Genomic DNA, 15525 nt, shown 5'->3' with positions numbered 1-15525 from the left:
TTGGGGTTGTCAGGGTGAGCACCATATTGGGTGTAGATATTTCTTAAAAGTAAAATCTTGAAAAAAAATAAAAATCTTATTTCAAAAAGCATATATAAGTTATAAAAGGGCATATATACTCATTTAAAAAAAGCAAAACAAATGTATTAAATAGAAATAAAAGCATCCATTTCTTCCTTTACCGTTTTATCCTACCCTCCTGTAGTACAAATAGGAATTAAAAAAAAATTATTTCAGTGAGAGAGAGAGAGTGTGCGTGCTCACATATGGCGTTAATGGGGGGGGGCAGAGGAAGAGGGAGAGAGAAACCCAAGCAGACTCCCCACTGAGTGCAGAGCCAGGTGCGAGGCTCGATCTCATGACGCTGAGACCAGACCCCCCAGTTGAAACCAAGAGTTAGATGCTCAACTGACGGTGCCAACCCGGCGCCCCTGGAATTCTTTTTTTTTTTTTTTTTGAGAAAGCGAGAGCGAGCGTGCAGGGGAGGGGCAGAGAAGGAGAGAATCCCAAGCAGACTCCGTGTGTTGAGTGTAGAGCCCATGTGGGGCTCGATCGGTCCCATGACCCCTGAGGTAATGACCCGAGCCAAAATCAAGAATCCAACGGTCAACCAACTGAGTCACCCAGGTTCCCTAGGAATTTACTTAATAGGAATCTCATCTTGATAGTGAATAGAATTTAGTGGCATCTCGGTGCCAGGAGGCTTAGTTTAAGGTGATTCTGTAAACTCCAAGAGGGAGCACATAAACTCCAAAGATGTCTGTTTTGTTCATGTCTGCTTAGGGTGTTGGGTGGCAAATGGTAGGTGTCAAGTCTTTGTTGACAGAGAGGTTTATTGTAGGGCAAGAAAAGGAAAAGAATTGAGAGAATCTAAACAGAGCATCCTCTGGCCACAGGCTTTGAGTTAATAGATTTCTGGACGAGTGCAGTGGTTCTCAGTACTGACTGCACATTTAGACTGTCACCTGGAGAGCTTTTACAGAATACCAGTGCTTGGGCTCTACACTCCAGTGATTCTGATTTGATTGGTTTGGGGTGAGACCCCAGCATCAGTATGTTAGAGTTCCTTGATGATGCTTCAGCAGGGATGGAGAACCAACTGAGGCACAGACAGTTGTTGCTTATTGAATATTAATTGAGATATGCTTTGCTTAATTCTTTGAAAGTCCTTGATGCTTTTGGAGGACACATATTTTTATAGAGAATATTGTCCTTAAGTTTCATTATATTAAAAATATTTTGCATTTCTTGATATACAAGATGTATAGTCAGCACACGGATATTCAAAGACTTACTTGTATATTAAGATAATCATTTCTTCCTGATGCTAGAAATACATTTCCCTCATCTTTGGTCCATGACATTTTATATGGTATATTTTATTTTTTAAAGGTCCTTCAATCCTAATGGAATATGGGCGTTTAGCAGTAGAGAAAACACATCATATTAACAGCTTAGCAAAAATATTTTTGAAAAATATCTGAATTCTTATGCAGTATTTTCTTTTCCATGCCAAAGTGAGTGACTCAACTTGTTTATTCTGTAATATTCCAGTCATCAAAAGTGTTGAGATATTCAGCTGATGTATATAAAATATAAAAAGCAATTTAATAACTACATCCTATCCAAATTATTAATTTAATGTTTGGGACAAAAACCAGAGGAACAGAATAGGTAATGCAACCTTTACTTTGCTGTAAGCCTTTTTTTTTTTTAAGTGTGTGTATTCTTTTTTTTTTTAATTTTTTTAAGATTTTATTTATTTGAGAGAGAGAGATTGAGAAAGAGCATGAGAGGGAAGAGGGTCAGAGGGAGAAGCAGACTGCCCGCTGAGCTGGGAGCCCCATGCGGACTCGATCCTGGGACTCCAGGATCATGACCTGAGCTGAAGGCAGTTGCTTAACCAACTGAGCCACCCAGGCGCCCCAAGTGTGTGTATTCTTTACCTTTCTCCTTTCCTTGTCCTTTCCCAGCTTTTCCCCAAAGAAGAAATTATGTTGTTTGTAACGAACTTAACTGTAGGAATAACTCAGAATAACTAGTGATGATTAGCATTTTTAAAGTGAAATCATAAATAGTGCAACATTAGTGAAGTGTGGTATAAACAAATTTGTAACAATACTTCTTTGGGTTCCTCTTACACATTTTTATTTTTTACATATCTGTTTTCAGAATCACTATTACATATTGCTTACATAATCAGAATCTTGGCAGGTTGCTGCAGGAAAAGCATAACCAACCCTGAACATAAGTATGCTTATTTGAAGAGATAATAGACTTTGTGCCAAATTAAACTATATGGATATTAAGGAATGATGGATTACATTAATAATGAGAAATCAACTAATGCTTGGCTTTGATTAGACCTTCCTTTTCTACCAATAATGTAGGTGATAAGATAGCTTGTTTTAATATCCATTCACTCCTAAAAATTTTTCTAATGACTTAAATAAAATAGAAATAGTCTGATACAAAGACGTGAACCTAGCTGATATGCAGAAAATGCTTACTAATGATGATGGAAAATGCATAGCTTCCTGTATATTTTCATGTATAAGCAACAGCATTTGTTCTGCTATTGCTGAATTATTATTTTATTAGTATGCTATGGCTTTGTACTGCTTGCTAAAATTTCAGCTCTGTTCACTCGTTTGAAATTTGAAGACCAGACACTAGGTTCTAAAATGGAATTTACTGTTTCATAAATCGGTCCAAAAACAGACTAGTGTGTTTGCATTTTCCAGTATCTTTCTGAGGTATATTACTGATTAGGAATATAAGAGAACCATCTACTTTTTTTTTTTTTTTCCTTTTGTCCAGTTCGTAATTAACCTGATTTGGTCAACTCAGGGCATTATTCTGAAAACATTCTGTAGGAAGAATTCTAATCTCTTAGAAAAGTAATTGAATTAAAATCTTTCCTAGTCACATTCTTAGTTGAAGGTAGATTTTATATGTGGTTTATTTTTATTTTTAGACAGTATTTTCCCATGGTTAACTATTTAAACAGTACAGGAGCATATACAGTGGAAAAATCACAGTTCGTCTGTTCCACCTAAGGAAAACCCACTGTTAACTGTTTCTTGGGTATACTTCTTGAAGTTCTGCACACATCTATGTCTTTTCTTTTTTTTGAAATGCACACGTGTCTGTGCACACACGAAGCCATACTATGTACCATGTGTAAATTTTTATTCTTGGGCCGCCTGGGCAGCTCAGTCAGTTGAGCAACTGCCTTCAGCTCTGGTTGTGATCATGGAGTCCCAGGATCGAACCCTGCATTGGGCTCCCTGCTCAGTGCGGAGTCTGCTGCTCCCTTTCTCTCTCCCCTGCTCCCCACTCCCCCACCCCACTCGTGCTCTCTCTCAAATAAATAAAACCTAAAAAAAAATGTGTTAGTCTTTTTTTACTGGCTGTAGAGATTTCTATTGTATGGAATGTTCATAAGTTATTTAAGTGATCCCATTTTAGTAAACATTTAGATTTCTATTTATTTTATGATTTTGCTATTCCAGTAAATTCCTGGTAGCTACCTCTTCATAATTATGTGACCATATATAAAATAGACCCATAGAGGTATCACTGGGTTATTCTAAAACATCAAATCTTGTGATACAAATATATACTTCAGTAACTTGACCAGGTGTTTGGTAGATTGCCTTGTTATTGGAATCTTTCTCATAAAAGTGGAATTCATAAGCAATATGTAGTTTACTACTTTTAAGTTATAATGTAGGGGAGTAGTTCCAATTAATTAAAGTTTTACCTTGGGAAGTGGGTCGTGTTTGCATATATAATAGATAAATACTCAGAAAAAGTGACAGTGCTTGACCATCATTCTGTTTCAATCCAGTAATAACTTATTATATACATACTCATTTGTATGCTAAGCATTTGGTATATATTCTTTTAATCTCTTGAGCAATTGAGTGAGATCGGTAGGTACAGTGTTCTTATTTAATGTTAGAAGAGACTGAATATTAGAGAGGTTGAATGCTTTGCCCAAGGCCCCAGAACTGGCCACATGGAAACTATTCTTTTTTTTTTTTAAAGATTTTATTTATTTATTTGACAGAGACAGCCAGCGAGAGAGGGAACACAAGCAGGGGGAGTGGGAGAGGAAGAAGCAGGCTCATAGCGGAGGAGCTTGATGTGGGGCTCGATCCCATAACGCCGGGATCACGCCCTGAGCCGAAGGCAGACGCTTAACCGCTGTGCCACCCAGGCGCCCCCACATGGAAACTATTCTTAAGTGTAACTGTACATTGAACACTACATCAGAAACTAATGATGTACTATATATTGGTTAATTGAATTAAAATAAAAAGAAAAAATGTAACTGTAGAATTCATATTTCCTGTTTTGTCTTTGTAGTCCTTCCAATGAAGCAATATTTTCAGTCATTAAGAACCCAGTGAAGTATAGTGGAGGAAAATAAAACCTGCCTCTGATTCTTTTTTCTTTTTTCTTTTCTTTTCTTTTCTTTTCTTTTCTTTTCTTTTCTTTTCTTTTCTTTTTTTTTAAAGATTTTATTTATCAGACAGAGAGAGAGACAGCCAGCGAGAGAGGGAACACAAGCAGGGGGAGTGGGAGAGGAAGAAGCAGGCTCCCAGAGGAGCTGGGAGCTGGATGTGGGCTCCGGCTCAATCCCAAATCATGATCTGAGCCGAAGGCAGATGCTTAACGACTGAGCCACCCAGGCGCCCCCTGCCTCCGATTCTTGAAATGAATGCTGCCATCTTCCTACCACCTCCAGCTTTTTGGATTCAGATAAAAAGTGTTGTACAGTGTGTTACAAATAAGTAGAGTAAATGAAGGATAGAAGATTTAATTTGGAATCACATTGTGCTTCATGGTATAATAAAATCTCATTTATCCCAAAGATAATTTACGCAATATCTCTAGCCATCTCTCATTCAACCAAAAAACAAAAATGCTTCCAGGAAGCATTACTTCATAAAGGAGCTGCTCAGACTCTCACTCAGATCTCATTTACTCCTACTTGAGACAATTCAGGCGCTGGGATTTCCTAGCCTATGCCAGTTGATTAGAAGCAACAAATTAGAAAACTTGCAGGTAGTACTGTTGCTGACAGTTCCAAGAAGGAATAGCTTTTGGTATAAAGCTGGTAGTGGTACAAGAAAATCAAACCTAAAAGACAGGATTTTGAGAGTTGTTTTGGAATCCTGGTCTTTAGTGTACTTCAGGAGTACTCAAGATCGTCAGCTTGTTTAAATCACAGTACTATAATTCATTGTAATGATAATCCTGAGTAGTAGTATTTTTTTAAGATTTTTTTGAGAGAAAGAGAGACAGCATGAAGGTGGGTGGAAGGGCAGAGGGAGAAGCAGACTCCCCACCGAGCAGGGAGCCTGATGTGGGGCTCGATCTCAGGACCCCAGGATCATGACCTGAGCCAAAGGCAGACAGATGCTCAACCAACTCAGCCACCCAGGCGCTCCCTGAGTATTATTTTTAAAAGTAAATTATGCTAGATACACTTTAGTAAGACAGGGATTTCTTTCTTTTTTAAATTTTTAAAAAAGATTTTATTTATTAGAGAACATATGTGTATGTGGGTGTGTGTACACGGTAGGGGGGAGCAAAGGGAGAGGGAGAAAGAGGATCTCCAGCAGACCCTGTGCTGAGCATGGAGCCTGTTGTGGGGCTCGGTTCCATGATCCTGAGAGCATGACCTGAGCAGAAATCAAGAGTTGGCTGCTTAGCTGACTGAGCCACCCAGCCTTCCCTGAGCTAGCTTTTGTGAACAGAAATTCCTGACTTGGGTGCCTGGGCGGCCCAGTCGGTTAACCGGCCAACTCTTGATTTCGGTTCAGGTCATGATCTCGATTGTGAGATGGAGCCTCATGCCAGGCTCCACATTCAGTGCAGGGTCTGGAGGAGCTTCTCTCTCCCTCTGCCTCCCAATCCACCCCCCCACCCCCTGCACTCACAAAAAAGGCAAATTATGCTGGATAAATATGTAAAGCATTGACATACCTGAACTGTTGGGTATAATATGTTCTTAAAAGTTTTGTGAAGGGCCCTTTTCAGTGAAGTGTTGGTATTGTTGAAGTTCACAACACAGTCTATTAGTGCTGCAGATTCTCAAAAACAAAAAAGATTGATGATGACTCAGAAGTGTACACATGTGACTAGGCAGAAGAAAACCTCTGCGCCTGTGTTGCTATAGGACTTCTTTGCGATTAGCTTGCAGACCTTGATTCCCCTCCTCAGAGTGTTGTGATTGCTCTGTACATTCTATAAATTATTTACACCCTGATGGTACTAAATGACTACATTAATGGCACCTCTGGCTCCACATGATATCAAGAACTTTAATAATTCATTACTTATTACAGCTATATCCCTGTAAATTAGCATGAGTGGGAGCGGGGTTTAGAACATTGAGATAAGGCCTTCTCTGAGATCTTTACTCTCCAAGCATCATGTCCATAAATATTCAGATATTAGTGGTGTTTAAAAATAAAGATTATTGACGTTACAAAGCTAGACTCTAGGTTTTATTTATCACGCATTCGATTACTTCAAGTTTTTAAGTATATTTTAGGGATATTCAAGGTGAAAATATTTGAAAGACAGTTCTCCATTTCAGGACTTTTGCTTAAAAAAAAAAAAAAACAAAAACCAAAATCTGACCAGCATTAACTTATGCAGAATAAATGGAATTAATGGTTTGCCACTGGGGATGGTGAGAGACTTTAAGAAAGTATCCAGATTTATTAATTAATTAACTTGTTTGTTTGTTTGTTTGTTTGACAGAGCGAGAGCTAGAGAGGGAACACAAGCAGGGGGAGTGGGAGAGGGAGAGGCAAGCTCCCCGCTGAGCAGGGAGCCCAGTGCAGGGCTTGATCCCAGGACCACAAGATCACAACCTTAGTCAAAGGCAGACACTTAACTGGCTGAGCCACCCAGGCACCCCTTGAAGTACTTTAAAAAAAGAAATAGGAAGGGCATGGTTATGGAAAGCAAGGGTGTGTCTGTGCACTGCTGTATGCCCATGTCATGATTAAATTCCAGAGGGAAGTTTAGGTATAAAAGAATGTGCATACATTTCTAGGGAAGAGGGGTAATGGTTGAGTCACTGTTGAATCTATCTTTAGTTTTCCAGTGACTCCATCTGAGTACTTAAATGTTGCTTTCAAAAAAGAAAAAAGGTTACTAAGGTTGACAGTTCATAACCCTAGTACTTCTTAGCATGGTGCTTGGCACGTGGTTCAGTAAATGTTCATTGCAGGAATAGTGATGATCAGATCAATCCATGTAATTTTAGACATCTGGTATTTTGATAAACAGCTATACAGATTTATACTATAGTAGTCTCCCTTCCCCCATATTCATGGGAGATACATTCTGAGACTCCCAGTGTATGCCTGGAGCTGTAAATAGCACTGAACCCTATATATACTATGTTTTTTCTTATACATACCTATGATAAGGTTTAATTTATAAGTTGGGTACCATGTAAGACATTAACAGCAATAATAAATAATTACAACCATATACTGTAATAGTTATATGAAAGTGGTTTCTCTCTCAAAGCACCTTACTGTACTGTACTCACCCTTCTTCTTGTGATAATGTGAAATGATAAAATGCCCCTATGACAAGATGAAGCAAAGTGAATGATGTAGGCATTGTGACCTAGCGTCCGGCTCATCTGCTTCCAGAGCATAGTTGACTCTGAGCAATTGAAACCATAGAAAGCCCAACTGTGGATAAGGGAGAGTGGGGAAACTACCACAATTGCTTACTATGATAGTACTGCTTTGGGAGTGTATTTTATTTATTTATTTATTTTATATATATATATTTTTAAAGATTTTATTTATTTATTCGACAGAGATAGAGACAGCCAGCAAGAGGGAACACAAGCAGGGGGAGTGGGAGAGGAAGAAGCAGGCTCATAGCGGAGGAGCCCGATGTGGGACTCGATCCCAGAACGCCAGGATCACGCCCTGAGCCGAAGGCAGACGCTTAACCGCTGTGCCACCCAGGCGCCCCTGGGAGTGTATTTTAGTTCACTGTTAAGTGTTTTAAAATCCCACCTGATGTGGATTTGTTGCAGAAGGGTCCAGAGAGCCTCATTATGGGGTTTTGACCTCTGAGACTTACTTACATTATTGTTTTTTTGTCCATAATCAAAACTTTGTTGAAAAACTGAGACCAAAATAGGAGATCACCATTGTGTACCTTGCAAAATTAAACATAATTACATTATTTTGGTAGATTAACTGGAATTACTAAACTGATTAGGCTTTCTGCAATATAACACAAATTCAGGAGGTTGTGTGGATCATTAGTGTTGCTTTCTTCTAAATGAAGAACACCCCTCTGTGAATCTGGCCTTTTCTCCTGTTGGCTGGCACAACACTGTTGAACAGCCTACACAAATAACCACCATCTGAGCAGGGCTGAAAACCGTGGTAATCTTGTAGCAACCTGGACATTTTACATCCATAAAATAGAAATGTGGGCTTTGAACTAGCTGTTTCTTTTTATGTTTTTCTTTTCCTCTTCCAAGGACGGGTGTAGTAAATCTCTAGCCAAAAGCCTGTTGATCCTTTTGCGAGCAGCCCAGCCAGTCTGATCTCTAAGGCGACATCCCTAGTGAGCAGCACACGATTGGGCTTGCAGCATCTGAGGCATATATTCTTAAGACAGCATTATCCTGTAGAGAGACTCCAAAGTATTTCCAGTATCTTTTGGGTTCCATCAAAAAGCCTTTAGAGGTTCTTCAAAGAGATAGAGAAAATCACTCTTTCCCAGTAGAGACACTGGACAGTTTTCACTGCTACTTAATACAAAGTAGTTTATACCATGTGTAAGTTGGGTTAACTTGACTGCGTTAGATTTCTTTAATAATAGTTTTCTTTAAAAGTGATTATCTGGTCGTTGACATGTGTGAGAGAGCTGTAGGAGATGAGTTATGGTCAAGAGTTACATTGCCAGAGAGATTAGGGTTTGGGAAGGCATTGGAAGCACTGTTATGATTAAAATGAAAGCTCTTAATCTGTAAAAGGGAAAAAAAATTAAATTTTAGCTAGCATCAGATATGGAATTAAATCATACTATGCTAGCCTGCTACACAGATGATAGTTGCCAGACCAGCCACCTTGGAGCAGAGTGTGGACTTCACCTAAGTTAAATTAGAAGAGCTGAATTTCTTCTTTAGTTGAAATGCCACAGTAAATATCTTTTCACTTGTATAAAATCCTGTGTTGTTTAGTTGCAAGTGTGAGTTGGATGAAAGTATCTGAATATAAGATTTTTATGTGGAGTAAATTCCTGTTTTTATCTCTAACATTTCCCAGTGCATACCCTTAGTCATGAGTGTCCTTGAGCTGATATCTGGTGCCAGGTACCTTGGCGTAAAGGTGTTAGAACTGTTGTGGAAAAGGGATGGTTTCATCTAGCCTTAGTTCTCTTATGGTATAAATTAAGCTCCTAAATCAAAGTGGCTAAATTTTACAGATGGACAGACATGAATCTAGCTGAGAACAAATTGTTCTGCTGTGATAGAGACATCATTCAGACCTGCATGCATCTGTCAACTGCCTGTGGTGGCACAGTGAGATAAAGTGATCCGTAATGTTTCTCTAGTGTGTCCCTATTGCTAGCCATATTGTAATGTATAATACATCTCTTGGGCAGACAGCTTGTGTGGGCTGGATTCCACTTCAGCCTTGTAAGGATGCCAGGAAGCATCAAGGTGAATTTTTAAAGCCTATTTAAATATTTAGACTCATGACTAATTTCAGTGAAATCTCTGCTTTATCTAATAAACTACTTGCTAGAAGTGAGATGGAATTTCAAGTTCATGGCTTCCTCACTTATTAGCTGTATGACCTTGGATTGACAAATTATTCATCTCCCTGTTTCTGTTTTAGGCAAGGCAAGATTGTAAAAGTATTTGCCTCGTATGGTTGTTGTGTGGATTTAGGCAGTTAATATGTATAAAGTGCACAGAGGAGTGCCTGACGCTTAATAAATGTTAGCTGCCACCACCACCACCAGTCAGCATCATTAACATAATTTGGAGATGGCTTTTTCTTCCCTGAAGCTAGATTGCTTTTTTTAGGAAGACCGAATCTCTGTTAAGGATATGGTCAGCCTCAGTTCTCATGTAGAAGCTCACTGTCTTGACTTGTGAAATCGGTCTTCTTTTATCTACTGCTAAAGTATAATGCAGTACATTACAATATTATATATTATAATGTACTGTGCAATATGTTACTTTAAAAAGTATATTTTTCTTTCAAAAATATATAAAGTATAGTCCATTACAATGAAAGTATAAGATAATCACTAAAAGGAATGAAAGAACTCTATATAATATTGCTGTGGAATGATCTACCAGATGTATTGTTAAGTGAAAAAAGGGCAAATTAGTGTGTAAATTATTCTGCCACTTTTGTGAAATTTGCTGGTGCATGCATAAAATAGCTGGCAGGCTGCACAAGAAATGGTGTGTTTTCATTTGTTGCTGTTGGGGAGGGAAATCGTATGGCTGGTGACAGGGTGGGAGACTCAAACTGTATTTCCTTTTATACTTTTTGATTATTGAACCATGTGAATACATGTGAATATATTCCCTAGTTAGTTAAAAAAAAAAACTCATAAAAATGAACAAAAAGTAAAATAGCTATTTTGAAATCTAGATATTTATTCATCCTTTATAAACATTTCTTCTTTTTGTGTGTACTACTCAAATTCACATGTGATAGGGCTTTTAGATTACGTTTAGTTTTTTTTTTTCTCTAAGTCTCTTTTCCAACACTAAACTAAGAATGATCTTTTGTCCTCCATTAGAGATCTGAGTCATAATCGGTTGTCTAACTGGAACATCAGCTTGGAATCTCAAACATTACAAGAAGTGTAAGTTATTTTTATTTGTTTAAATTAAACTCTTAGAGGTAGATTTGTTGAATTATGAATTTGAGGTTGTTCAATCCAGGAATACTGTCAAAAAATTGATGGAAAAAATTTAAAAGACATTGTTTAAAAACCAAAACTGTTGTCTTTGGCTCTGCTATCATTACAGACTCTCTGGGCATTGCGCCATTAGGTTGGTGATTAGTTGCAAACTGTGTAGAAATATTATTCTATCTACTTTTCTTGGGATCTAAAGTAAGATTTTTTTCCCCCTTTTCAGAGTAAATATATTTTGCTTGTGTTTTGCCAGTTTCAGCTAGTGAAATTCTCTGTTGGGTAAACTTTTTTATGTCTTGACTTGTCTAAGTTACAAGCATCATGTCTAAAGTAGAGTTACGTGGGGGTGCTTGGGTGGCTCAGTTGGCTAAGCGTCTGACTCTTGATCTCAGGTAACTGTCATTATCTATCCCCAGAATGGAGCCTACTTAAAAAAAAAATTAAGATTTACGTGAAATAGAGTATTTTTTTGTATTGTCTGTAATGTGGTGGTTAATACAGTTCAATTTTCTACTTCACTGAAGTTTTTCCTGTAATAACGAGATGTATTATTACGTATTTGGAGGGAATTTTCTAAAATACTATTAATATCAGTTATTGCATTGTGATGTTTCTAGAGGCACAACCCTTGAGCCCTGTTTGCCTCTACACTAAAATGCCAGAACCTTCAGATTTATTTTTCTTTTTCATTTCTTGCTGACAGGGGTAACTTCTTCATGCACTCATTGTCCTTGAATTCCTTCTGTCTCTGCTCCAGGTTGACTGATTTTGATCTGTTATGCACTGAATAAATAGTTGACAAGCTTATTTGGCTAAAAGAGTAGGCACCGAAGAAAGTCCTGAAAAATGCTTCAGTGGGAAATGCATGAGCTTTATGACATGGACTTTGTAACTTTGGATGGTTTCTTGGAGGCCTTTTACTTCTGGTTTCTTTTCTGTAGTCTAGGTTATTGAGGCTGTTCAGTGATTGAAAACCAGGTTAATGAAATGTGATTATATTAGATTTGCTACTAAAACATTGGAGACATTATGTTTAAAGAGCTGCTAGGATCAGATGGTGACATGTCATGTCATCTGTAAAAGTAATCATAGGCTCCATCTCTCAGGCAGATTCGTCTGTGGACTCAAGCAACCCTCTCAACTTTGAATAACTTAAAAAATATGTGTGTGTGTATTTTAAAAATTTACTTAATTTATAATTTTTTATCTTATTTACTATAAATAAATATATAAAGAGATATGGATTAGGTTGATTATTCTTTAAGAAGGACTGAAATTAGCTTGTCAGAAAAGTAACTAAACTATTCAGGAACCTTGCTGGGATTAAAAATACTTGATGTGCAAAATAGTGATATCAATCCTAGATCTATATCATGAAAAAGCATTTCTTATTAAAATCTTTAATTTCTCAGTATAATGCATTTAGTCTAATTCATTCTGAGTCATCTGCCATTTTCAAATTTGGCATCTATCCTAAAGAATAATTACTAGCCAGAAACCAGAACTCAAGAGGCAACATTTCCCCCTCTAAACTTTGAAATCTGTTTTTCCCTTTTGTCTAGGAAAATGAATTATAATGAGCTAACAGAAATCCCGTATTTTGGAGAACCAACCTGTAATATTACTCTACTCTCATTGTAAGTAAATCAGATTTCAGATCTTTTAAATTATGAATAGTACATTTAAAAAAATTTTTTTGTTTTCAATACCCTTCTTGTCGATCCTAATTATTTAACATCCTCATGGTCTGGGGTGGGTCTCTGGCAATAGCTTCATTACAATTTTTTTTTTATAGAGTCCATAATATAATCCCAGAAATAAATGCAGAAGCGTTTCAGTTTTACCCTGCTCTCGAGAATTTAGATCTCAGTTCAAATATAATATCAGAAATCAAGACATCTTCATTTCCTCGAATGCAGCTTAAATACCTGTAAGTAGTTTAAACTAGATTTATTTTAAAGTGCATGTTTATTGTTTATTGATACTTATCTTCCCAGAAATGTCTGTTATTTATTGTGATTTTGGTATGCTTATGTGAAACAAATCTGTGGTCAGTTTTTTGGGTTGTTGTTTTTTCTCTCCTATTTTCAGAAAACACTACGTATCCAGGGTGATTTTTGAAGTTTAATTTTGGGTGTGTTTTGCTAACAGTTTTATAAAAAGTAAATAGGATTGGTTTTTTAATTAGTGGCTTATCCTGTATAATGATAATCAGCATGTGTGCTAGTGTTTTACAGTTTACAAAGCATATTTATTTGTACTGTTTGAACCTAACAAAGGTATACCTAATAATACCTAGTAATAAGGTATTATCCTTATTTTGTAGTTGAAGAAACAAAGCAGTTAAATGATTTGTAAAGTTGTGTATAGTTGCTGAGTGGTGGAGCTGGGGCTCACTCAGACTTTGGGTAGCTGTCAGGTGGTAGAATGTTTTGTTTCACTAAATTTTTTTGTTATCTTGTTCGTTATAGGAATTTGAGTAATAATAGGATAACCATCTTGGAGGCTGGTTGCTTTGATAATTTATCTAGTTCCTTACTAGTGGTAAAGTTAAATAGGAACAGAATCAGCATGATTCCACCCAAGATTTTCAAGCTACCTCACCTCCAGTTCTTGTGAGTAACTAAATAGATGGATTTTAAGATGTTTTTTCTTTTAAATTATTTTAATTATCATTAGAGCAAATCAGCAAATTTCTGACTGTAAAACTATTTTTGTTAAAGGGAGCTAAAAAGAAACAGGATTAAAGTGGTGGAAGGTCTGACATTCCAAGGGCTTGATTCGTTAAGATCTTTGAAGATGCAGCGGAATGGTATTAGCAAACTTAAGGATGGAGCTTTTTTTGGCTTGGATAACATGGAAGAATTGTAAGTACTATGAACTAGAATAAAATATTGTTAGGAATATTGTTAGGAAAAGGGTCTTCCTGGGACTTGTTAGTGCCAAATGGCTGGGATAGTTGATTTAATTATACCCAAGTACATTAGTTTTTTCTCCCTTTTCTGATGTGAAATAAGTGTATGCAAAGCTCTTTAAGCTTTGTTATCGAACTGGTATTTTTTTCCATCATTCTTACAAACATTCCATCTAAGGGCTCCTGGGTGGCTCAGTCAGTTAAGTGTCTGACTCTTGATCTCAGCTCAGGTCTTGATCTCAGGGTCGTGAGTTCAAGCTCCACGGTGGGCTTCACACTGGACATGGAGCCTACTTTATAAAAAAATTGTCTGAAAAGCTTATAGTTTCTTAATGTTTGGAGCTGATGAAAATTATCAGAATTTACCATGAACAGATATATCAAACTTCTTAGTGTGTTGATTTTATAGATCTGATGTTTTAGATGGTCTTACTACCTTCTAGCAATAAATTGTAAGTAAAATATAAATATTTATTGAATAGACTTTGTTGGCTTACTTGGATTGAGCAAAAGGATATGCCTCTCTGAGCAAGAACTAATGAAGAGTTTTGGAATCTTTTCATTGCAGTGCCTTGTTTTGAAACGTATTTTCTCCTTTCTTTCTCTAATTCTGCAGAGAACTAGAGTATAATAACCTTACAGAAGTGAACAAGGGGTGGTTGTATGGCCTGCGAATGTTACAACAGCTCTATGTGAGCCAGAATGCTGTTGAAAGAATCAGCCCTGATGCATGGGAGTTCTGCCAAAGACTATCTGAACTGTGAGTGTTGGATGGCATTTCAGGGGAAGGTTGTGAGACTAGAGTAGGTTGGAATAAATCATTCTCATGACCAATAATAAGATCTGACATCCCTCTTTATTAGAAGTTTGTTGAAAGCTCTTAATTTATCATATAAATAAAATGAGAGTAGGAAAGTTGAATTAAAATACAATGAATTCCTTAGCTTCCATGTTTCCTGTTTTTAGTGATTTGTCCTATAACCAGTTGACTCGCCTGGATGAATCTGCCTTTGTGGGTCTGAGCTTACTAGAGAGACTGAATTTAGGGGACAACAGAGTCACTCACATTGCTGATGGTGTATTTAGATTTCTTTCCAATCTTCAGACACTGTAAGTACATCTGTCCTTTTTTTTGCTATTTTTTTTTAAGCAGTAAAGTAAATACGGGCGCCTAGGTGCTCAGTTGATTAAGTATTCAACTTTGGGTCTGGTCATGATCTCAGGATCCTACGATTGAGCCCTGCTTTGGGCTCCCTGCTCAATGGGAGTCTACTTGTCCCTCTGCCCCTCCCCTTGCTTGTGCGCGCTCTGTCTTTCTCTCATATATAAATACAGTCTTTAAAAAAAAATAGTAAAGCAAATTAAAACAGCTAATCAAGCTACACATTATGTTTGTGTTAATATTTTGCAGTACTTTTTCTATCTTATACCTTGGGGCAAGACAATCTTACTTGTCTCTATTCCCACACATAAATCTTATTTATCTTTAGCCAGTTCAGTTTGTACTGTAATTCTGAATTTAATCAACTACACAACAAAGCATCTCTTATTGTGCCAGTTACTGTGGAATAACACACAGTTGCTAGTCAAGAATGCACATTTTCTTGTTCCTCTGACCTTGAACTACTACCAGAAAACTGCTACTTTTCATTCAGCAG

The 15525-nt window shown here is 37.2% G+C and overlaps 2 protein-coding genes across 2 annotated transcripts in view; one reads left to right on the top strand and one right to left on the bottom strand.

Annotated features, from left to right (window-relative positions):
- The window catches only part of LRIG2 (leucine rich repeats and immunoglobulin like domains 2), a 64081-nt gene that overhangs the window by 20773 nt on the left and 27783 nt on the right, over window positions 1–15525 (top strand). The window contains exons 2-8 of the mRNA XM_008697764.2: window positions 10834–10899; window positions 12516–12590; window positions 12749–12883; window positions 13425–13568; window positions 13677–13820; window positions 14484–14627; window positions 14834–14977. Coding sequence (XP_008695986.1) covers window positions 10834–10899; window positions 12516–12590; window positions 12749–12883; window positions 13425–13568; window positions 13677–13820; window positions 14484–14627; window positions 14834–14977 — 852 coding nt within the window. The remainder of the gene's footprint in view (window positions 1–10833; window positions 10900–12515; window positions 12591–12748; window positions 12884–13424; window positions 13569–13676; window positions 13821–14483; window positions 14628–14833; window positions 14978–15525) is intronic.
- LOC103669445 (40S ribosomal protein S27-like) lies at window positions 8117–9159 on the bottom strand. Its single transcript, XM_040626885.1, has one exon. It carries the CDS (start codon window positions 8480–8482, stop codon window positions 8321–8323), a length of 162 nt encoding a protein of 53 aa, XP_040482819.1. The 5' UTR covers window positions 8483–9159; the 3' UTR covers window positions 8117–8320.

The sequence above is a fragment of the Ursus maritimus genome, unplaced genomic scaffold (assembly GCF_017311325.1).
Source record: "Ursus maritimus isolate PB19 unplaced genomic scaffold, ASM1731132v1 scaffold_12, whole genome shotgun sequence".
Taxonomy (NCBI): Eukaryota; Metazoa; Chordata; class Mammalia; order Carnivora; family Ursidae; genus Ursus; species Ursus maritimus.
Note: the sequence above shows the minus strand (reverse complement) of the source record. Positions and strands in the feature narration are given on the sequence as shown.